Source organism: Neoarius graeffei, chromosome 17, assembly GCF_027579695.1.
Source record: "Neoarius graeffei isolate fNeoGra1 chromosome 17, fNeoGra1.pri, whole genome shotgun sequence".
NCBI classification, from domain to species: Eukaryota; Metazoa; Chordata; class Actinopteri; order Siluriformes; family Ariidae; genus Neoarius; species Neoarius graeffei.
The window spans coordinates 53,373,757-53,397,996 of NC_083585.1; the positions used below are offsets into that span (position 1 = coordinate 53,373,757).

Consider the following 24,240-nt stretch of genomic DNA (forward strand, 5'->3'; position numbering starts at 1 on the left):
AACTGGTTTTTTTTGTGTGTGTATAGAGAGAGAGTGTGTAACTGGAAAGGAAGATAAATAATTTGTCATCCATAACCTATCATTTAGGGCGGCACGGTGGTGTGGTGGTTAGCGCTGTCGCCTCACAGCAAGAAAGTTCTGAGTTCGAGCCCAGTGGCCGACGAGGGCCTTTCTGTGTGGAGTTTGCATGTTCTCGCCGTGTCTGCTTGGGTTTCCTCCGGGTGCTCCGGTTTCCCCCACAGTCCAAAGACATGCAGGTTAGGTTAACCGGTGGCTTTAAATTGACCGTAGGTGTGAATGTGAGTGTGAATGGTTGTTTGTCTCTGTGTGTCAGCCCTGCGATGATCTGGTGACTTGTCCAGGGTGTACCCCGCCTCTCACCCATAGTCAGTTGGGATCAGTGGCGGCCGGTAGTCTTTCAAACAGGGGAGGCTGGTCGGTTACGATATTTCCAGATTTTAAAAGAAAAAAAAAAAACATCAATTTTGCCCATCCTCTTGCCTCTGATCTGGCTGATTGTTGGCAGGGTCACAAACTGTGAAATAACAGGTTCTCTTGGCCCATTAGCCTACTGTCCAATATACATGATGGTGGTGTTGGGGAGGGGGGTATATTTTAACATTTTATATTTTAAAATTGTGGCATGTTGTTTAAAAATTGATCATTATTGAAAGCAGCTCTTTGTCAGGAACCTCAGCAGTAACAGCAGAGTGTTCTGGAATAGGCACAAGCACTGACCTTGGGGAGCCAAACACAGAGCTGGGTGCCACACATTTCATTCAATGACACTTTCCCTATATTTTACTTATTTTGACTGAGAAATGTTTTATTGACAATTTTGATAACCCTTCACTTTTAATCCAGGTCTGTAGTGTGAAATGTTCTCGGCTGTGTTTTTGTTTAAAAATGTTTTCCAAATTGTAGCTGTGTTTAATTCATATCCAGAGAAATATATATTCCAATATAATATACTCAGCATAAACATTTTAAATAGATTCTATATTTTTGGTCCATCCATGACATTTTACTAAAGTAGCCTATTTACTGTTGTTGATGTGGGTCACTTGCTGTTAGCCAATTCACTTTCTCGTACCAGGAGAGCTGAAAGGAACGAGTATTATTCCCTACCTTTTTCACCAAGTCAATTTGAGGCGTTGGTCTACCCTGCTCTTTAATTTTAATTTTTTCCTCGAAAGGAAGACTGGCAAATGGCTTCGCCAAAATTAAATCAGCAATGCTTGGCATCCGTGCGCAGCTTTCTTGCTAGCTGACTAGCCCCCTCAAGTTCAAGTTCAGTCACTCAAATAAACGACATTTCTGGAACTAAGATAGCAAACTTGACAACATTATATTTACACTTTATTTACAATGAAAATATATACAAACTAAAAAAGCTGGTAGAAACCGTATGTAATGAATGAAATCGAAATGTAAGCTGATCTCTTACAATACACCACAGCACTTGCGAATCCGCATGGGACTGAACTGAAATTCACCGCTGCCTGTCTATATTTGAAACGAGCTGTCAATCAAAGAAAATATCCGGCCGCTTTCACCAATCACCAGTCTCCTCGCGGAAACTGCCATGTCCCTCCCACTGTGAGGCTCGGACTCCGTGGGACTCGGGCCTGCACAGGATAAGCGGTTATGGATAATGGATGGCTGGATGGAACCTATAATTTCTAAGAAAAATAAGTAGGTTTGTGTTTTTGATCCATGTTCTTCGATAGGTCATATAAAGGCTAGATAAGATCTACGTGATTCCAGTCCAATAAGCTTCCAGTCTGCTGGAAAAATGGCTTTGGTTGGAAAGTCTAGGCCACTGCAAATTGATAAAATCTCAGTCATCCACATGAAAGGCTGGCAGCGTTAAACGATCCTTCATGTATCTGTCAGTTGGTTTGTGAGGACGCTCTTGGGAAGCACAGAGGTGTCGGAAGGGAAGCATCAGAGTGGAAAGTGTTGGGGCACTTTCATTTCAGAATTCCTGTCTCTAATTTTAACGCCGCAGATGATGAAGTGTCATGATAATAGCCATCAGTGCTGTAACTGCATGATTGATGAACTACTCGACACTTGACAGTAAAAAGGACACTAAAGTAGACAAGGCTGTCACAAGGATAATCATTGCCTTTGACATACCCCTGAATATAAGTCTGTGTGTGTGTGTGTGTGTGTGTGTGTGTGTGTGTGTGTGTGTGTGTATGAGTGTGAAAGAAACAATCTGCTTAAATTAAAACATGCTGCAAATTCAAGGATGATTTAACATCATGGAGCGGGGAATTAAATATAGAACATCGAGGGAGAACAGCATCCCACTCTCTCCATTTCTTTGTTTCATTCATCAGGTGGCTAATTGTTGCCGTTGGTGGCAGGGGAGGAAGGAGCTAAACCTCACCGTCTGTTCTCTCGGCTGTTGCTGAACAGTTTGATCATGTCAGAGAGGAAGAGACGTCGCACCTCCATCAGCTCAGCGCTGGGTGTCGAGTTCTTCAGCAGCGTGGCCACCACCTTCAGGATCACTGAGACACACCGACTGTTAATGCTGCAGTGAAAGCTCCAGGGAACCCAAACACAACTTAACTTTCTATGTTAATGATAGGCTGATGGGGACAATATGCATGTACAAATAAATAATTCATGGCTTTCCAATATCTAGGTATACTTCACCAAAGCGCCTCCCTTTCTGATATAATTTGGATGATCTTTGGTAAAGCTCGACTTTTCTTCACGTAAACTTTACACTCACCAATCATAAAGCTGACATGGCTTTTATTAAAACGGTACGTTCATGCAGCAATTGTCTATTTGAGTCAGAGTTGAATCAGAGTGAACAAGTGAAACAAAACTAGTAAAGAAGGCTAACCTAGTAACCACAGCATAGTTGTAATGATTCTATGATTTCACAGGGTCTGGTAATTTATTATGATTGAATAAAACTGAGGATTTGATTTCGGCTCAATTTTGAAGAAAGCTGAGAAGCTTGGACGGTATGTAAATAAATGTACATGAATGCTATCATGGACATATGATAGAAATGCCATGTAGGCCTCCGAACTCTATTCCGAAGGAAAGTGTCACAGAAAGCTTTGGGCAAGTTCTATACTTACAGTAGTGATGAGAAGTTTACATACAGTGACATGAATGTCATCTTGGATCTGAATGTCACGGCAGTATTTGGGCTTTCAGTAATTTCTTTGAACTGTTCTTTTTCTGTGGCAGAATGATTACAGAGCACACATCTTTAATTAAAAAAACACTCGAATTTGGTGCACAAGTTTTAATTTTCTTTGGGTTTTCTGAAATCAGCACACGGTCAAAATTATACATACAGGGTCAAAAGTTTTTATACACTCATTTAGATTGTTAATTCAGAGGTGCTGAAACTTCCAAAATGTCTCTTATCTTGCCAAGGCCGAGGTCTCTTAACTTCCTGTTAGTGATCATGATTGACTACAGCTGGTAGCTTCTCTGTGCCTTCATAAAAAGGGTTTGTTTACAGCACTCATTGGATCGACCAACACACAATACAATGGGAAAGTCCAAGGAGCTCAGTGCAGATCTGAGAAAGAGGATCGCAGATATACACAACTCTAGAATGTCTCTTGGAGCCATTTCTAAACAACTGCAAATTCCAAGATCAGTTCAAATAATTGTATGCAAGTTATTGTGAGGTGTAGTCACTTTGCCAAGCCACTTTGCTTCAGGAAAACCCAAACGGTCACCCTCAGCTGAAAGGAAATTGGTTTGGATGGTCAGGAACAACCTGGGAACCACCATGGCACAGCCCTGCCATGAACTGGAAGCTGATGGATCACTGTCTACAGTTCAGTGAGTTTTACATCACCATGGACTAAGAGGCTGCTGTCCAATAAATAACCTCTGCTCCAAAACTGACACCTTCAAGCTTAACTAAAGTTTGACGCTCACCACACAGACAAAGAAAAAGCCTTCTGGAGGAAAGCTGTATGGTCATATGAGACAAAGATTGAGTTCTTTGGCCACAATGACCACCATGTACAGAGGGACACTGTACCAGCTGGTGGTGGTGGTAGGATCATCATGCTCTGGGGCTGTTTTGCTGCCAGTGGAACTGGTTCATTGCACAAAGTGGATAGAATAATGAAGAACGAGGACTACCTCAGAATTCTTCAGCATAACCCATCAGAAACTTGAATACAACTTGGGAGTTACAACAGGACAATGAACCCAAACACGCATCAGAGCTGGTTGTGGAGGATAAAGCGGGCTAACATTAAGCTTAAAACAAGTCCTGACTTCAACCCTATTGAAAATATATGGACAGTGCTTATAAGTCGAGTCTATGCCAAGAAAATAAATAAATAAATAAAAATGTAATTGAACTCTACCAATTCTACCATGAAGAGTTGTGAAATATCCAACCAGAAATCTGCAGAAGCTTGCTCATGGTAAACAAAAATGCTTGGTCAAGGTGAATCTTGCGAAGAGATATTTTACCCCAATATTAGATGTGCTGTATGTATATTTTTGACCCTGTGTTGATTTTAGAAAACACAAAGAAAATTAAAACTTGTGCACCAAATTCTAGTGTTTTTTTTTTTTTTATTAAAGATATATGCTATACACTCTGCCACAGAAAAAGAACAGTTCAAAGAAATCACTGAAGGCCCAAATATTGCCATGACATTCATATCCAAGATGACATTCATGTCACTGTATGTAAACTTCTGACCACAACTGTAAGAGAACATGGTAATGCATCGACCTGATTTTTGATGGATTTGGCGACCGTACAACGACCGTGCATACGAACTACATCCATGTACTACCACAGGGAACCCAATCATAAGTGCAAGGCAACACATCTCATAAGCACTTGATCACCATACAACAAAATGTATATCTTTATTTCCATATGATCAATGGGCTATTATCCAGCACTTATATTTAAGTTGCTTTTTTTAATAATATGGAATTATTTTCTCACAGATTTTACGGAAAATATTCACGACAATTTCATATAAAGCTAGTTAAAACAGTTTTATTCGTCGACCAGCTTGTTAAACAGTTAACAGTTGTAACCAGACAACTGTTGACATCAAGTCTGAAATATCGAGATTGCAGCTCGAACCCTCAGAGCTCATACACTGCATTTGGTCAAGGAGGATGTTTTCCAGGAGGTTCCCCCCCCCCGAAGGTTTTTATCCTCCTGGTTTTTCCATAGCAGGCAGAATATCTTTGCATTGTCCGCTTTTGTTACCTGAACGATTTCTTACTCTGCACTCTCATGTAAACATAATTATAGTTCAATAGCAATATAATATATTTATACTACATTTATAATAATTATACTATATTTATAATAATTTATACTATATTATTATACATACAGGCCACTTTTTCCATAGAATAAAAACATGTATTCTATTCCCTTCTAACGGGTTTATTAAGAGCATGGAATATTGTTATCATATTGCATATCCTCCATGTATTACACCGCTCTCCCCAATGGAGAATGAGCATGGAATATTGTTACAATATTGCACGTTGTCAAGACAACATGATGTCACACATCAGAGCTCATGTGAAGATCCAGTGACGAAACTTTTAGCTGCGCATGCACACAATCATTTCTCAGTCGGCCTGGAAAGAGAGATGACGGGGTTCATCCAGTGCTCCTGCTAGGATTAAGTACTAAATAAATAAACTGAAAACCGAAACTAAAAAGACATGTTGAACACCTGAAAGGCTCCCAAAACTTCATTATATATTTTTCACACATATTTACAAGAGAAAAACATACCAACAGACATCGAAAAACTGGAAAAGATACACGTCGGAGATGTAAAACTTCCACGCTAATGAGTGACTGTGACAGTTTGTAAACAAACATGGCCACCAGGTTTGCTTTATTAAAAGTGGAAGATTTTGAGAATTTTGGCTGCCAGGTCACGCTGTTGTGTGTAGTTGTCAATGTTGATTTTAAAAGTAACTTAGTAAATTACACAGGGGAAATAATAATAATAATAATAATAATAATAATAATAATAATAATAATATTCGGCTTGACTGCACTAGCATTGGCCTTCGCTAACACGACTCCAGCTAGAAAGTAACTGGACTGCCTCGTTAACAGCACCGAGTCGCGGGTAAGCTAGCGTTGGCCTTTGCTAATGCTACTGCTTCACCGGCTGGAAGGTAACTGGACTGCTGCACTAACAGCACCGAGTCATGGGTAAGCTACGGTAGCATTGGCCTTTGCTAATGCTGCTGATTCACCGGCTGGAAGGTAACTGGACTGCTGCACTAACAGCACTAAGTTGCAGGTAAGCTAGCATTGGCCTTTGCTAACACTGCTGCTTCACCGGCTGGAAGGTAACTGGACTGCCGCGTTAACAGCACCAAGTCATGGGTAAGCTAGCGTTGGCTAACTGGACTGCCATGCTAACAGCACCGAGTTGCAGGTAAGCTAGCGTTGCCCTTTGCTAACGTTACTGCTTCGCCGGCTAGAAGGTAACTGGACTGCTGCACTAACAGCACCAAGTCACAGGTAAGCTAGCATTGGCCTTTGAGAATGCTGATATGAAGAGAGTGTGTATGTATAATAATAATAATAATAATAATAATAATAATAATAATAATATTTGCTGGCTTTTTTCGTGGTATATCAGATGTATTCCATTCAGCTACTCGTCTTTGACTCGTTCAATATTGTGCTAGCTGAATGGAATATATCTGATATACCACTCATCACCAGCCAATATTATTTAAATATATAATATAGTTCAATCGCAATTATGAGCACCTTTCCTTCGTTTTCGATAATCTAAAACGACCACGGATCGATATTGATTCGTTCTTATGTCTGATAATATTCAATCGTAATGCTACAGTAATCCTGTAAAGTGAAAGCGTTGGTTCACTGCTGTCCACCAGGCACCCAGCAGAGTCACACCGTAATTAATATCGTGGTGTTGTTTCTATGTATCGTAACTGTGATGCGTATCTCGTTATTGGTCTCATTATAATGTCACAAGACAATGCAGCAATTTATTGAGGTGAAATACACGACACTACACAATTCGATGGCTCATTCATGGTACTATAATATTATTATTCTATTCAGGTTGGTTTTGTGCCCTTGTAAATACACCATTTTGCTCATAACCTCATCAGGAGCTCACTTTTAGCCACTGACTAAATATCTATATCTCTATATCCTGAGACCTATCGTAAGTGTCTTATCATAAAAGAAACATCAATTTTGACCAAATTGAGAGAAAGGAAATGAACACGTACTTGGGTTCTGGATCTTCACGCTCGAGTCTGGTTCGGGGTGTGGTTTGTGAACAACCTGTGTACACACCTGCTCTGTCAGGATCTAAAAGTGGAAAAGTTATAGAAAAAAAAGAACAAAACAAGTAAACCTGTCTGATGATGTTAGGTCTATTGGGACGTGTGCGCTTGTGAATAACTGCAAAGAAGATGGCAAGATGCATTACCTCGTACAGTGTGTTGTAGGTCGTTACTGACACCGTGCTGGTGTGCAGCATGAGTCTCTCTCCCAGAAGTGTAAAAAGACTGTGTGTGTGCATGATTTCAACCTTTCTCCTGTGGAAACAGCCACACACACACACACACACGGAAACACTCAGTCTCTCTTGGTGTGTCAAGCCAACAGGAACAGGCTGAGATAGCAATCGAATGCAGTGTCAGGGTATATCACCCCCCCCCCAGGAGACACAAACTAACAAATCAGCTCCGCTCACTGCTTCGAGACTCGTGCGAGGAAAAGGAGCGATGTTCGTTGTGACAAAGCATCCAAAAAATCCCATCATTCAGGCGTGCTAGCTGAATAGTACATCAGAATGCAGCAGTGCCTACAGGCGCAGTGGGACAGCTCAGACTAATGGCTGGTGCTGCTCAGCTTGCCACCTCAGCACTGAATACACTCCAGAGTCTTCAAACACAACAGCAGTACTTACTTATTGATAGCTATGCAAATGGAGATGATTTATACAGACTGTCAGCTCGCTTTGGCACAGCCGTGCTCTCTAATGTCAATATATTCCGAGTTTTAAAGCTTAACTCGAGGTAATGATGGATTTCAGGATGTGGGAGGAAATTTGATTCAGCAGAGCGCAGGTATATTTTACTTCGCAAGACGTAGCTGAAAGGAAACGTAAAAGAATGTTAATGATCCGACACTAAGTTATTATAAATAGTTCCCAGACTGCGGAATAAACACCACACACTTATGGCCATAAGATGCTAGTTACATTTACACACATCTTAATCATCCGACAAGCAGCCGGGATACAGTGGGAGCTGTGCGGGGAACGTGCAAGGAATAACTGTGGAGATCAAAATTAGAAGAAAGGGGGTAATGTGTGAATTAGGGATTACTGTGTGCTTTATATTTCGATTAAAATATACACAACACATTGGAGAAAAATAGACTTGTTTACAGTGGTGCTTGAAAGTTTGTGAATCCTTTAGAATTTTATATATTCCTGCATAAATATGACCTAAAACATCAGATTTTCACACAAGTCCTAAAAGTAGATCAAGAGAACCCAGTTAAACAAATGAAACAAAAATATTATACTCGGTCATTTATTTATTGAGGAAAATGATCCAATATTACATATCTGTGAGTGGCAAAAGTATGTGAACCTCTAGGATTAGCGGTTAATTTGAAGGTGAAATTAGAGTCAGGTGTTTTCAGTCAATGGGACGAGAATCAGGTGTGAGTGGGCACTTTCTCGTCTCGTCTCGTCTTCTTCCGCTTTATCCGGGACCGGGTCGCGGAGGCAGCAGTCTAAGCAGGGAAGCCCAAACTTCCCTTTCCCCAGACACCTCGGCCAGCTCCTCGGGAAGAACACCGAGGCGTTCCCAGGCCAGCCGAGAGACATAGTCCCTCCAGCGTGTCCTGGGTCTTCCCCGGGGCCTCCTCCCGGGGGGACATGCCTGGAACACCTCCCCAGGGAGGCGTCCAGGAGGCATCCGAAAAAGATGCCCGAGCCACCTCAGCTGATTCCTCTCGATGTGGAGCAGCAGCGGCTCTACTCCGAGCTCCTCCCGAGTGACTGTGCTTCTCACCCTATCTCTAAGGGAGCGCCCAGCCACCCTGCGAAGGAAACTCATTTCGGCCGCTTGTATCCGCGATCTTGTCCTTTCGGTCATTACCCAAAGCTCATGACCATAGGTGAGAGTCGGAACGTAGATCGACCGGTAAATTGAGAGCTTCGCCTTTTGGCTCAGCTCCTTCTTCACCACAACGGACCGGTAAAGCGACCGCATCACTGCGGAGGCTGCACCGATCCGCCTGTCGATCTCACGCTCCATCCTTCCCTCACTCGTGAACAAGATCCCGAGATACTTAAACTCCTCCACTTGAGGCAGAACTTCTCCACCAACCTGGAGAGGGCAAGCCACCCTTTTCCGGTCGAGAACCATGGCCTCGGACTTGGAGGTGCTGATTCTCATCCCAGCCGCTTCACACTCGACTGCAAACCGCCCCAGTGCATGCTGAAGGTCCTGGTTTGAAGAAGCCAACAGGACAACATCATCCGCAAAAAGCAGAGATGAAATCCTGTGGTTCCCAAACAGGATTCCTTCTGGCCCCTGGCTGCGCCTAGAAATTCTGTCCATAAAAATTATGAACAGAACCGGTGACAAAGGGCAGCCCTGCCGGAGTCCAACATGCACTGGGAACAGGTCTGACTTACTGCCGGCAATGCGAACCAGACTCCTGCTCCGTTCGTACAGGGACCGGACAGCCCTTAGCAAAGAGCCCCGAACCCCATACTCCCGAAGCACCCCCCACAGAATACTACGGGGGACACGGTCAAATGCCTTCTCCAGATCCACAAAGCACATGTGGACTGGTTGGGCAAACTCCCATGAACCCTCGAGCACCCTATGAAGGGTATAGAGCTGGTCCAGTGTTCCGCGACCAGGACGAAAACCGCATTGTTCCTCCTGGATCCGAGGTTCGACTATTGGTCGAATTCTCCTCTCCAGTACCCTGGAGTAAACCTTCCCTGGGAGGCTGAGAAGTGTGATTCCCCTATAATTGGGGCACACTCTCCGGTCCCCTTTCTTAAAAAGAGGGACCACCACCCCAGTCTGCCACTCCAGAGGCACTGTCCCTGACCGCCACGCGATGTTGCAGAGGCGTGTCAACCAAGACAGCCCCACAACATCCAGAGACTTGAGATACTCAGGGCGGATCTCATCCACCCCCGGTGCCTTGCCACCGAAGAGCTTGCAAACCACCTCAGTGACTTCGGCTTGGGTAATGGACGAGTCCACCTCTGAGTCATCAGCCTCAGTCTCCTCAGTGGAAGACATGACGGTGGGATTGAGGAGATCCTCAAAGTATTCCTTCCACCGCCCGACAATGTCCCCAGTCGAGGTCAACAGCTCCCCACCCGCACTGTAAACAGTGTTGGCAGAGTACTGCTTCCCCCTCCTGAGGCGCCGGACGGTTTGCCAGAATTTCTTCGAGGCCGACCGATAGTCCTTCTCCATGGCCTCCCTGAACTCCTCCCAGTTCCGAGTTTTTGCCTCCGCAACTGCCCGAGCTGCAGCACGCCTGGCCTGCCGATACCCGTCAGCTGCCTCGGGAGTCCTGGAGGTTAACATGGCCCGATAGGACTCCTTCTTCAGCTTGACGGCATCCCTTACTTCTGGTGTCCACCACCGGGTTCGGGGATTGCCGCCACGACAGGCACCGGAGACCTTGCGGCCACAGCTCCGAACAGCCGCGTCCACAATGGAGGTAGAGAACATGGTCCACTCAGACTCAATGTCCCCCGCCTCCCTCGGAAGCTGGGAAAAGCTCTCCCGGAGGTGGGAGTTAAAGACCTCCCCGACAGAGTGCTCGGCCAGACGTTCCCAGCAGACCCTCACCATACGTTTGGGCCTGCCAGGTCTGTCCAGCTTCCTCCTCCGCCAGCGGATCCAACTCACCACCAGGTGGTGATCAGTTGACAGCTCAGCCCCTCTCTTCACCCGAGTGTCCAAGACATAGGGCCGGAGATCAGATGAAACGACTACAAAGTCTATCATTGACCTCCGACCTAAGGTGTCCTGGTGCCACGTGCACTTATGGACACCCCTATGCTCGAACATGGTGTTCGTTATGGACAAACCGTGACTAGCACAGAAGTCCAATAACAAAACACCACTCGGGTTCAGATCGGGGAGGCCGTTCCTCCCAACCACGCCCCTCCAGGTGTCACTGTCATCTCCCACGTGAGCATTGAAGTCCCCCAGTAACACAATGGAGTCCCCAGTCTGAGCACTCCTCAGTACCTCTCCCAGGGACTCCAAGAAGGCCGGATACTCTATACTGCTATTTGGGCCATAGGCACAAACTACAGCAAGAGCCCTCTCCCCAATCCGAAGGCGCAGCGAGGCGACCCTCTCGTTCACTGGGGTAAACTCCAACACATGGCGGCTGAGCTGGGGAGCTATAAGCAAGCCCACACCAGCCCGCCGCCGCTCACCACGGGCGACTCCAGAGAAGTGGAGAGTCCAGCCCCTCTCGAGGAGCTGGGTTCCAGAGCCCAAGCTGTGCGTGGAGGTGAGCCCGACTATCTCTAGCCGGTACCTCTCAACCTCCCGCACAAGCTCAGGCTCTTTCCCCCCCAGCGAAGTGACATTCCATGTCCCAACAGCCAGCCGCTGTGTCCGGGGATCAGGTCGTCGAGGCCCCTGCCTTCGACTGCCACCCAATCCACATTGCACCAGTCCCCTACTGCTACCTCTGTGGGTGGTGAACCCACAGGAGGTCGGGCCCACGTCACCTCTTCGGGCTGAGCCCGGCCGGGCCCCATGGGCAAAGGCCCGGCCACCAAGCGCTCGCATACGAGCCCCAACCCCGGGCCTGGCTCCAGGGTGGGGCCCCGGCTGCGTCATCCCGGGCGACGTCACGGTCCTCGGATTTTTCTCCATAGGGGTTTTGGTGAACTGCTCTTAGTCTGGCCTGTCACCTAGGACCTGTCTGCCTTGGGAAACCCTGACAGGGGCATAATGCCCCCGACAACATAGCTCCTAGGATCATTCAAGCACACAAACCCCTCCACCACAATAAGGTGGCAGTTCAAGGAGGGGTGAGTGGGCACTTTGTTTTATTTAAAGAACAGGGATCTATCAAAGGCTGATCTTCACAACACATGTTTGTGGAAGTGTATCATGGCACAAACAAAGGAGATTTCTGAGGACCTCAGAAAAAAGCGTTGCTGATGCTCATCAGGCTGGAAAAGGTTACAAAACCATCTCTAAAGAGTTTGGACTCCACCAATCCACAGTCAGACAGATTGTGTACAAATGGAGGAAATTCAAGACCATTGTTACCCTCCCCAGGAGTGGTCGACACAACAAAGATCACTCCGAGAGCAAGGCATGTAATCGTTGGCCAGGTCACAAAGGACGCCAGGGTAACTTCTAAGCAACTGAAGGCCTCTCTCACATTGGCTAATGTTAATGTTCATGAGTCCACCATCAGGAGAACACTGAACAACAATGGTGTGCATGGCAGGGTTGCAAGGAGAAAGCCACTGCTCTCCAAAAAGAACATTACTGCTCATCTGCAGTTTGCTAAAGAGCACGTGGACAAGCCAGAAGGCTATTGGAAAAATGTTTTGTGGATGGATGAGACCAAAATAGAACTTTTTGGTTTAAATGAGAAGTGTTATGTTTGGAGAAAGGAAAACACTACATTCCAGCATAAGAACCTTATCTCATCTGTGAAACATGGTGGTGGTAGTATCATGGTTTGGGCCTGTTTTGCTGCATCTGGACCAGGACGGCTTGCCATCATTGATGGAACAATGAATTCTGAATTATACCAGCGAATTCTAAAGGAAAATGTCAGGACATCTGTCCATGAACTGAATCTCAAGAGAAGGTGGGTCATGCAGCAAGACAACGACCCTAAGCACACAAGTCGTTCTACCAAAGAATGGTTAAAGAAGAATAAAGTTAATGTTTTGGAATGGCCAAGTCAAAGCCCTGACCTTAATCCAATCGAAATGTTGTGGAAGGACCTGAAGCGAGCAGTTCATGTGAGGAAACCCACCAACATCCCAGAGTTGAAGCTGTTCTGTACGGAGGAATGGGCTAAAATTCCTCCAAGCCGGTGTGCAGGACTGATCAACAGTTACCGGAAACGTTTAGTTGCAGTTATTGCTGCACAAGGGGGTCACAGCAGATACTGAAACCAAAGGTTCACATACTTTTGCCCCTCACAGATATGTAATATTGGATCATTTCCCTCAATAAATAAATGACCAAGTATAATATTTTTGTCTCATTTGTTTAACTGGGTTCTCTTTATCTACTTTTAGGACTTGTTTGAAAATCTGATGATGTTTTAGGTCATATTTATGCAGAAATATAGAAAATTCCAAAAGGGTTAACAAACTTTCAACCACCACTCTATCTATCTATCTATCTATCTATCTATCTATCTATCTATCTATCTATCTATCTATCTATCTATCTATCTATCTATAATATCCATCTATCTATCTATCTATCTATCTATCTATCTATCTATCTATCGATCCATCCATCTACAGTATCTATCCATATACAGTATCTATCTATCTATCTATAGATCCATCCATCTACAGTATCTATCTATCTATCTATCTATCTATCTATCTATCTATCTATCTATCTATCTATCTATCTATCTATCTATCTACAGTGTATATCTCTCTTTCTGCAGTATCTATCTACAGTATCCATCCATCCATCCATCCATCTATAGATCCATCCATCTACAGTATCTATCCATATACAGTATCTATCTATCTATCTATCTATCTATCTATCTATCTATCTATCTATCTATCCATCTATCTATCTATCTCTACAGCAGTGGTTCTCAAACTGGGGGGCACGGACACTTGGTGAGTGGTTCTCAAACTGGGGGGCACGGACACTTGGTGAGTGGTTCTCAAACTGGGGGGCGCGGACACTCAGCGAGTGGGGCGTGTGGTCACAGACCGCTCAGTGGCAAATGCAGGGGGCTGGTTTACAGTTGCACCAACAAATTATGCACATCTTCGTCTTCAGTCCAGCCAATGAAAATGGAGAGGAGTTATTATTTGAAATCTCAGCAAGGAACTTTTATAGACACATTCTCAAGTACATACAGTAAGAGATCACAGGCATCAGAAACACACCACTGTGCAATCAAGTTGAGCTCGTACCATTGCAGCTTTCATATCCATCACGAGGCACTTGCAGCTAAAAAAATGCCAACGCTCTTCCAGTCTGTACTTCAACAGGCAGTTCAGATGATAAATTACATTAAGTCGTGTCCATTGAACTCACAGTTATCCGGGGTACTCTGTCAGGAAATGGGTTCTGGGCATGAACAGCTGATCTTGCACACAGAGGTTCACTGGCTTTCCAGATGGAGAGTGTTACAGCGCTTGTATGAGCTGCGAGAAGAGGTGAAGTTGTTTTTGACCGAAAGCAATTCAGAACTGGCCAAACACCTCCATGATTCCCTGTGGCTAGCTTCCTTGTCATATTTGGCTGACATATTTGACAGACTGAAGAGTTTGAGTCTGTCATTGCAAGGCCGAGGTTCCAATGTGTTGGTCCTTGCTGACAGAGTGGATGCTTTCATCCAAAACCTTGTCCTCTGGCATGACCACATAATTGTCAGAAATTGTGACATTCCCCAGCCTCACAGACTTCATCACTGAGGCACGCGGCAGTGATTTCTTTATTTTTCAATCATCTGCAAATCACCTGTCTGGGCTTAAGTGGCAGTTAGTTTCTTATTTCAAGGAGGGCTACCGGTCATTTTCATGGGTTCGGGACCCATTTGTTTGCACCACAAACAATTTGTCACTGCAAATGCAAGAGCAGCTTATTGAGCTGAAGAGTGACAGCAGGCTGAAGCACCTTTTTAGCACCTGTTCTCTTACATCCTTCTGGGTAACACTGATGCAGGAGGACCCCCAGCTCTGTGATGCTGCCTTAAAAATTCTTCTACCTTTCACGTCAACATACCTGTGTGAGGCAGGCTTTTCAAAACTGACTGCACTCAAAACTAAATATCGTAATCGCACACAGATTGAGGATGACCTGAGGCTGTGTTTAACTAAAACTGAGCCGAGAATTTGAGAACTCTGCCAAACAAAGCAGGCTCCTATGTCACACTGAGACATTCGTTAACACTACCTCCGGTACTCCAGGAGAGTTTGTTTGTTCGTTCATGTGTTTGTTTGTTCGCAACTTTGCAGAAAAAACATACAAACGGATTTTCATGAAAATTTTACTAGATATGTGTCTTGGCCCAATGAAGAACTTAAATTTTGGAGGTGATCCGGAACTGCATCTGGATCCAGAAATTTTTAAAAGGGCATAGGGCAAAATTGAACATTTTCAGTTTCAGACTGTGTTGTCTAACATTGTAATAATACAATAATACACAACAATAAAAAACAGCCCAATAATAATAATAATAATAATAATAATAATAATAATAATAATAGCTTATCTATCTTTTTTTGGGGAGGGGCCTCAAAGTACACCTGTTACAGTCGGGGGGGATCACTAATGTTTGAGAACCCCTGTTCTTTCTTTCTTTCTTTCTTTCTTTCTTTCTTTCTTTCTTTCTTTCTTTCTTTCTTTCTATCTATCTATCTATAGAAAGATGTATAAAATAATCCATATTGGTTATTATGAGACTCAGAACATGAATGTACTGTATCTGAAGCTGCTTTTACATGGGCACCTGCGCTGGAACAAGTTGCCCTGGCCCAACTGCCCATCTAAACACGATTTGTTCCAGAACAATTTGACACTGGTGGGTGCAACTTGCTCCACTTTACGAGGTGGTGCAACTTGTTCCTGAACATCTTGTTCTGGGTGCAACTTGCTCCTCCTAAAGGCCAATTTATGCTGACAACCCAGTCCTCGCAGATGGCGTCGCAGACGACGTCTGCGTAGCCCCCCCCCTTCGCAGACGCTCTGCGCGCACCTCCCAAAAATTGTGACCACCGCAGAAGCCTCGCAGACAGCGTCGCAGACAAGAGGGCTCTGATTGGTCCACTCTACATCCGCTGTACACGCACTTCCGCTTCCCTACTTTCCCGGTTTGGTTTGTTTTCACGACCGCCATTTTTAAAAACACGAGCGAAGATGGAGCAGCACGAAGAGCGGTTGATCGAGGAAGTGAGGAAGTACGTACATCTATACGACTCCAGTTCTAGTCATTATAAGTACAACCCCAATTCCAAAAAAGTTGGGACAAAGTACAAATTGTAAATAAAAACGGAATGCAATAATTTACAAATCTCAAAAACTGATATTGTATTCACAATAGAACATAGACAACATATCAAATGTCGAAAGTAAGACATTTTGAAATTTCATGCCAAATATTGGCTCATTTGAAATTTCATGACAGCAACACATCTCAAAAAAGTTGGGACAGGGGCAATAAGAGGCTGGAAAAGTTAAAGGTACAAAAAAGGAACAGCTGGAGGACCAAATTGCAGCTCATTAGGTCAATTGGCAATAGGTCATTAACATGACTGGGTATAAAAAGAGCATCTTGGAGTGGCAGCGGCTCTCAGAAGTACAGATGGGAAGAGGATCACCAATCCCCCTAATTCTGCACCGACAAATAGTGGAGCAATATCAGAAAGGAGTTTGACAGTGTAAAATTGCAAAGAGTTTGAACATATCATCATCTACAGTGCATAATATCATCAAAAGATTCAGAGAATCTGGAAGAATCTCTGTGCGTAAGGGTCAAGGCCGGAAAACCATACTGGGTGCCCGTGATCTTCGGGCCCTTAGACGGCACTGCATCACATACAGGCATGCTTCTGTATTGGAAATCACAAAATGGGCTCAGGAATATTTCCAGAGAACATTATCTGTGAACACAATTCACCGTGCCATCCGCCGTTGCCAGCTAAAACTCTATAGTTCAAAGAAGAAGCCGTATCTAAACATGATCCAGAAGGGCAGACGTCTTCTCTGGGCCAAGGCTCATTTAAAATGGACTGTGGCAATGTGGAAAACTGTTCTGTGGTCAGACGAATCAAAATTTGAAGTTCTTTATGGAAATCAGGGACGCCGTGTCACTTGGACTAAAGAGGAGAAGGACGACCCAAGTTGTTATCAGCGCTCAGTTCAGAAGCCTGCGTCTCTGATGGTATGGGGTTGCATTAGTGCGTGTGGCATGGGCAGCTTACACATCTGGAAAGACACCATCAATGCTGAAAGGTATATCCAGGTTCTAGAGCAACATATGCTCCCATCCAGACGACGTCTCTTTTTGGGAAGATCTTGCATTTTCCAACATGACAATGCCAAACCACATACTGCATCAATTACAGCATCATGGCTGCGTAGAAGAAGGGTCCGGGTACTGAACTGGCCAGCCTGCAGTCCAGATCTTTCACCCATAGAAAACATTTGGCGCATCATAAAACGGAAGATACGACAAAAAAGACCTAAGACAGTTGAGCAACTAGAATCCTACATTAGACAAGAATGGGTTAACATTCCTATCCCTAAACTTGAGCAACTTGTCTCCTCAGTCCCCAGACGTTTACAGACTGTTGTAAAGAGAAAAGGGGATGTCTCACAGTGGGAAACATGGCCTTGTCCCAACTTTTTTGAGATGTGTTGTTGTCATGAAATTTAAAATCACCTAATTTTTATCTTTAAATGATACATTTTCTCAGTTTAAACATTTGATATGTCATCTATGTTCTATTCTGAATAAAATATGGAATTTTGAAACTTCCACATCATTGCATTCCGTTTTTATTTACAATTTGTACTTTGTCCCAACTTTTTTGGAATCGGGGTTGTAACCGGAGGATAAACACTCCACTAACCACACCCACCAACTACTCCTAGCGATTTCGCGACTTCGTGCCCCCTTGCGTTGTGGCGGTGAATAACATCGCGCACGCCTATTACTCCCCGCTCAACGATAAATTACAACTGTCTGCGAAAAGCTATCTGCGAAAGCCTTGTCGCAAGAGCATGCAGAGGCCCTTACTGTCTAAACATAATCTGTGGCAAGTCGGAGGGCTTACGCGTACGCGATAGCACTCATCCGGGTCATTTATCATCCAGACAAGACTGCTTCGAGGTAAATTCAACAGTCTGTTCTTTTTGAGTGCTTTTCCTTGTCAAACTTCTCCACCTTTAAACGATGGAGTCAAGCAATTCCCAGACCAATCGCAGTCATCACTGGACTAAAGAAGTACTTCTTACCCTCATCTAGTTTTGCAGAGATATAGATACCCAGGTGGATTTGGAGAAATCGAGCCGCAATGAGCCGATTTACCGCCAAATCACCGAGCGTTTAAACAGAGAAACAAGCAGCAAGAGGACAATAAAACAAGCTACGGTAAAAACAAGCTAAAAAACCCTTTCACTTCTGATCACTGATTTGCACATGCACACTTTGTGTTTACCTGTCGGACTTCCAGTTTGCCACCGATAGACAGTGAGCGTGTAAACATGAAGGAAAGTGTGCCCACTTGTTCCTGCTGCCAGTGTAAAAGCAGCTTTATGGAAGCGTGTAATTTCCACATTATTGATACGATGTGAACAAATCTGAGATTTACTAACTTGTGACCAAGGTGCTTGAGGAAGTAGCCCAACACCTTCAGCGCCTGCACGCGAATGCTCTCGCTCTTCGATGCCAGCAGCTTGTAGACCACTCTACAAAACATCAGCATGAAAACACCACAAAGAAAATGCACATGGTTAAGCAGTGCTGGGAATCTGTGATAAAGTGTCTGTGATTCTGCACAAAACACAAGCAGAGAGACAGCAGCGTGGAAGCTGTCAGATGAAATGAAAGAAATGCCATAATACACAAAAGGTGTATAATGACACAAAATTGTTTCCTAACAGCAATATCAAGCAATATGTATGAAAGCCAACACCTCCCCAGGGGAATAACTTCATCAAATCCGTTCACATTTCATTTCCTAGACACATGGGGAAAAGCTCGATGCTGTTCGTCAGGAACAGAATAAAAATGGAAATATGTGAACATTCTTATGGAGATGAAGGTGAATAATTCATGCTTCGTGGAGGAAATCCTTCATGGTGCGAGAAAGGATTAAAGGCAGTTTAACTCACCGGATGCCGTTCCTCTGGTCGAAGGCTGGGATCATTGATGTAGGATGTTCTGACATCAGAGCCACGAGCAGCTGAAGCACGTCGTGGAGGTTCTCGTCCTACACAGGGGAAGAGTGCAGCATTAGTAGTGCTGAAAGCAGACATGGTGGTAGTAGTAACAATAATAGCGATAGTAATAAAAGTAGTAGTGCTGTATTACTAGTAGTAAAAGTAGTACTAGTCGTAATACAAGTACTACTACTAACTACAGTACTGTGCAAAAGTCTTAGGCACATGTAAAGAAATGCTGCAGACCAAAAATGGTGTTAAAAATAATGAAAATAAATGTCTCAATATTTTAAAAAAATACTACAATGTCCTCCAGAAGTATTCATCTCCCTTGGTATTTGTCCAGTTTTGTTGCATTACAAGCTGGAATTAAAATGGATTTTTAGATGGTTGCTGTAGTTTGGAAAGAGAAATGCAAACCTAACACCCTGAGAACACCATTCCTACAGTGAAGCATGGTGGTGGTAGCATCATGTTGTGGGGATTTTTTTTTTTTTCATCTGCAGGGACAGGAAAGCTGGTCAGGACTAAAGGAAAGATGGATGACACTAAATACAGGGCAATTCTGGAGGAAAACCTGTTTGAATCGGCCAGAGGTTTGAGACTGGGACAAAGGTTCACGTTCCAGCAGGACAATGACCCTAAACCTACTGCTAAAGCTACACTGGAGTGGTTTAACTCTTTACCCCTTAATGACGACATATGACAACCCTGTGTATATCCCATAATGACAACATATGATGCCTTGTCTAAAACCTTGACAAAACCTTGTCTTTAGACTTTTTTTCTTGTAAATATGTTCTCAGGGTGAACAGTATATACATATACAAGGGTGGCTGTAGCAACTGCTTTAAGGGGTAAAGAGTTAAAGGGAAACATTTAAATGTCTTGGAATGGCCAAGTCAAAGCCCAGACCTCAATCCAATTGAGAATCTGTGGCATAACTTGAAGATTGCTGTACACCAACGCAACCCATCTAACTTGAAGGAGTTGGAGTAGTTTTGCCTTGAGGAATGGGCAAAAATCCCAGTGGCTAGATGTGCTAAGCTAATAGTGACATACCCCAAGAGACTTGCAGCTGTACAGTAATTGCAGCAAAAGGTGGCTCTACAAAGTATTGACTTCAGGGGGTGAATACCTATGCACACTCCAGATTTCTGTTTTTTCATCTTAATTATTGCTTGTGTCACAATAAAACAACAAATTTTCACCTTTAAAGTGGTAGGCACGTTGTGTAAATCAAATGGTGCTAACCTTCCAAAAATCCTTTTTAATTTCAGCTTGTAATGCGACAAAACAGGACAAACAACAAGGGGGATGAATACTTTTGCAAGACTCTGTATAAACAGTAATCAGTAAGCCATAATAAATGAAACAAAGTCAATATTTGGTGGGAGATGACTCTTTGCATTAAAAAAAAATAGTAGTCTGAGGTCCAATGAGAGCAGTTTTTATAAGGAAATGAGCTGTAGGTTTTACTGAGCATCTTACAGAACCAACCACAGTTCTTCGGGACACTTTGTCACACTCGCTTCTAAATTTTGCACCAAAACCCAGTAGCCTTCATTATGTTTTCTTTTTACATCTGAAAAGTGCTCCCTGATGCAATATGCTGCTCAGATACAAACATTTTTCTGTAACATTTAATTCTGTGGTGGAAAATGAATGTTTGGAATCTAAAATGTTTTTGTACTGAGTTGATAATGTACGGTAGAAGTCATAAAATAGAAATCGATAACAAAGTTTGTATAAAAAAAAGGGGGCTAAGACTTTTGTCGTAGTTGTACTGTATTACAATTGCTATGAGTTAGAAATGCAATACTACTACAAATAGCACTACTACTACATAGTTTGTCTGTCCGTTCGCGACATAACTCAAAAATTAATGAACAAATTTTGATGAAATTTGGAGGAAAGGTGTTCCATGGGCCAAGGAACATAGACTAGATTTTGATTCAAATCCAGATATATATGTGGATCCAGCATTCTTTTGTCTGTTCCCAACGTAACTCAAAAAGTAGTGAATGGATTTGGATGAAATTTGGTGGAAGGCTTTAGTATCATCCTAGGTTCAAGTGATTTGATTTTGATGTTGATAATATGTGGCTTGGTGGAAGTATGGACTCTACCGAGTGTCCCTCTAGTTATTATTATAATAATAATAAGTAGTAGTAGTCATAGTAGTAGTAGTGGTAGTAATATGGGGGAAGCCATAGCCTAATGTTTAGAGGAGCAGCTTTGGCACCAAAAGGTCATTGGTTCGATTCCCTGGACCAGCAGGAATGGCTGAAGTGCCCTTGAGCAAGGCACCGAACCCTCAACTGCTCTCCAGACTGCTCTGGGTATGTTGTACATTGCTCTGGATAAGAGCGTCTGGTAAATGCCTCTAATGCAATGTAATGTAGTTGAAGAAGTAGTAACAATACTGCATTAGCAGTCATGATACTCAAAGATTAACCTTTTCTTCTTGTTTGTTTAAAAACAAACTACAAAATCAAACCCTGTGTCCGAAATCGCTCCCTACTCACTATGTAGGGCACTAGATAGTGAGGATGCCATTTTGTAGTGCTGTCTGAAACGATAGTGAAGATTATTTACACCCTATATAGTGCACTTAAAAGTATCCCACAATGCATCACAAAAAGTAGTGTACAACCGATGGTCACTAATCAAAGCGATATATCCCATCATGCATTGCGGTCACGCTGAAAGAAATCAAATTAAAAGTCTCAAATTTGATTTAATAAAAAGCAGCAGCAAAGAAGAAAGTATTTAGCCTTCATTAAAAAAAAAAAAAATGAAAGATGCAGGTACTTTGTGTTGATTAATGTGGGAAATGCGCTCAGTAGGGTGGTCCCAAAATTTTTTTTTAGGATTTTGTTACGACCACCTTACCTTTTTTTTTTACATTGCCTAAAAGAAGTTATTGTGCAAAATTTGGTTAAGATTGAACAATGTTTAGAGGTGCCACAAAGCCATTAAAGTTTTCACTCAAGACACAATATAAAATAATGTGGCTTATTAACTGTTTCATATTAATACAAACAGTACAGTAATATAACTTCCTGTGTTCAAAATAACAATAGCTATTACTTGTCTGTGATTTTCTAAACCCTTCGGTATTATGGTATCTTGTGGAGATAAAAGAACACACTACCCTTATGAAAATTAACCATGGTTTTACTATGAAAACTAACCATGGTTTTACCATGGTTTATAGTTATTCATGGTTTTCATGGTTTTTTTGGGTAACCATGAAAACCATGGTGCATTTTACCTCAATGTTCACTTAAATTTTTAGGTTCTAAGTAAATGTTAATGTATCTGGGCTGTTAATCGAGATCCTTCTCTACAGCATTGACTGTTGGACAAAAGCATGGTAATACTACAGTTAGTGCATCCTTTCAAAAACCATACTATCCCTTTTTAAACTAATTTCGTAGTTACTATGACCTATTACATATACAACTATGATGCTACCACAGCTACTGCAGTACTATGGATAAACCACAGTAATGCTATGTTTGGTTCATAGTACTTAGAATCACCATGAAATACCATAGTAGAACCATGGTTACTACCATGGATGAACCATAGTAATACTATGGTTGGTTCATAGTACTTAGAATAACCATGAGATACCATGGTAGAATCATGGTTACTACATAAAAACCATGGTAAAACCATAGTAAACCATGGTAGATTTCCGTAAGGGTAAGGACTTCCCTAGCAGAAGGAAGCTTTCTCCCAGACAGTTCCTTGGAAGTGGGACCAATTAACCAAACATAATTGTCCTTTCTGGTTTTGTGCTTTGCACCACCGGTACTACTTGTATTACTGTTGCTAGCCATCTGAAAAACATAGAAAGAAAAACATTCACAACTTCATCAGCATATTACGATCAGTGCTCATTGTTTAAGAACCCCTTAGTGCATGAAAGTTAACCTTCTATCAGTCTATAAACTCTTCCTGCCTCTTCTTTTTCATAGAAGTGGCATATTTCCTCTAGAACTATGACTTTTTGGGGGTTTGAGATCTTCTCTGCAACAGTCTACGCTTCAACTAATGTTAATGGCTTAACCCGATTTGCAACCTCGTGTGGCACCTCTAAATATTAACCAATTTTTCTGAAATTTTGCTTGCTGCCTTCTTTTAGCCTATATAAAAAAATGGTAGGGTGGTCGGAATGTTTTGGGAAAAAAAAAAATTTCCCATACATTTTGGGACCAGGCAGTACGGTGGTGTAGTGGTTAGTGCTGTTGCCTCACAGCAAGAAGGTCCGGGTTCGAGCCCCACAGCCGGCGAGGGCCTTTCTGTGCAGAGTTTGCACGTTCTCCCCGTGTCAGCGTGGGTTTCCTCCGGGTGCTCCGGTTTCCCCCACAGTCCAAAGACATGCAGGTTAGGTTAACTGGTGACTCTAAATTGACCGTAGGTGTGAATGTGAGTGTGAATGGTTGTCTGTGTCTATGTGTCAGCCCTGTGATGACCTGGTGACTTGTCCAGGGTGTACCCCGCCTTTCGCCTGTAGTCAGCTGGGATAGGCTCCAGCTTGCCTGCGACCCTGTAGAACAGGATAAAGCGGCTAGAGATAATGAGATGAGATGAGATTTCGGGACCACCCTAGCACTCAGTATAATATGGATTTATCACAAAAATACATGCATGTATTTATTATTTTGGAAACCCACCAGCCGACTGATCTGGCATGTTTTAATTGTGCGACAGTCATGATGTAAATACCAGCATGACGGACTAGTGTCTGAAAGCGTTTTTTTTTTTTTCCATTTTACCAATGAGCTCACTATATAGTCCTCTATATAGTAATTCCCTATAAAGGGAGGAGGGAGTTGTGAACGAGTGAATGATTTCAGACACAGGGATAGTCTCTTATTTCCTGGACACACGAATACACCAAATCACCCTGTAATAAACACTTGTTTTATTATGTTAATATATTCTAGAATGCTAATTCACATCATTTATAATGCGCCTGAATAGTAGGGTTTAAAATTTGCATCGCATTTACATTAACGTCAACTTTATCACCAGGTA

The 24,240-nt window shown here is 43.1% G+C and overlaps 1 protein-coding gene across 1 annotated transcript in view; it reads right to left on the reverse strand.

Annotated features, from left to right (window-relative positions):
* Positions 1-24,240, reverse strand: part of nbeab (neurobeachin b) — a 793,085-nt gene that overhangs the window by 580,204 nt on the left and 188,641 nt on the right. Inside the window, exons 16-20 of the mRNA XM_060943557.1 lie at positions 19,141-19,238; positions 18,622-18,714; positions 7,485-7,593; positions 7,282-7,363; positions 2,399-2,522 (exon numbers count right to left, since the gene is read on the reverse strand). Of these exons, the coding sequence (XP_060799540.1) occupies positions 2,399-2,522; positions 7,282-7,363; positions 7,485-7,593; positions 18,622-18,714; positions 19,141-19,238 (506 nt within the window). The remainder of the gene's footprint in view (positions 1-2,398; positions 2,523-7,281; positions 7,364-7,484; positions 7,594-18,621; positions 18,715-19,140; positions 19,239-24,240) is intronic.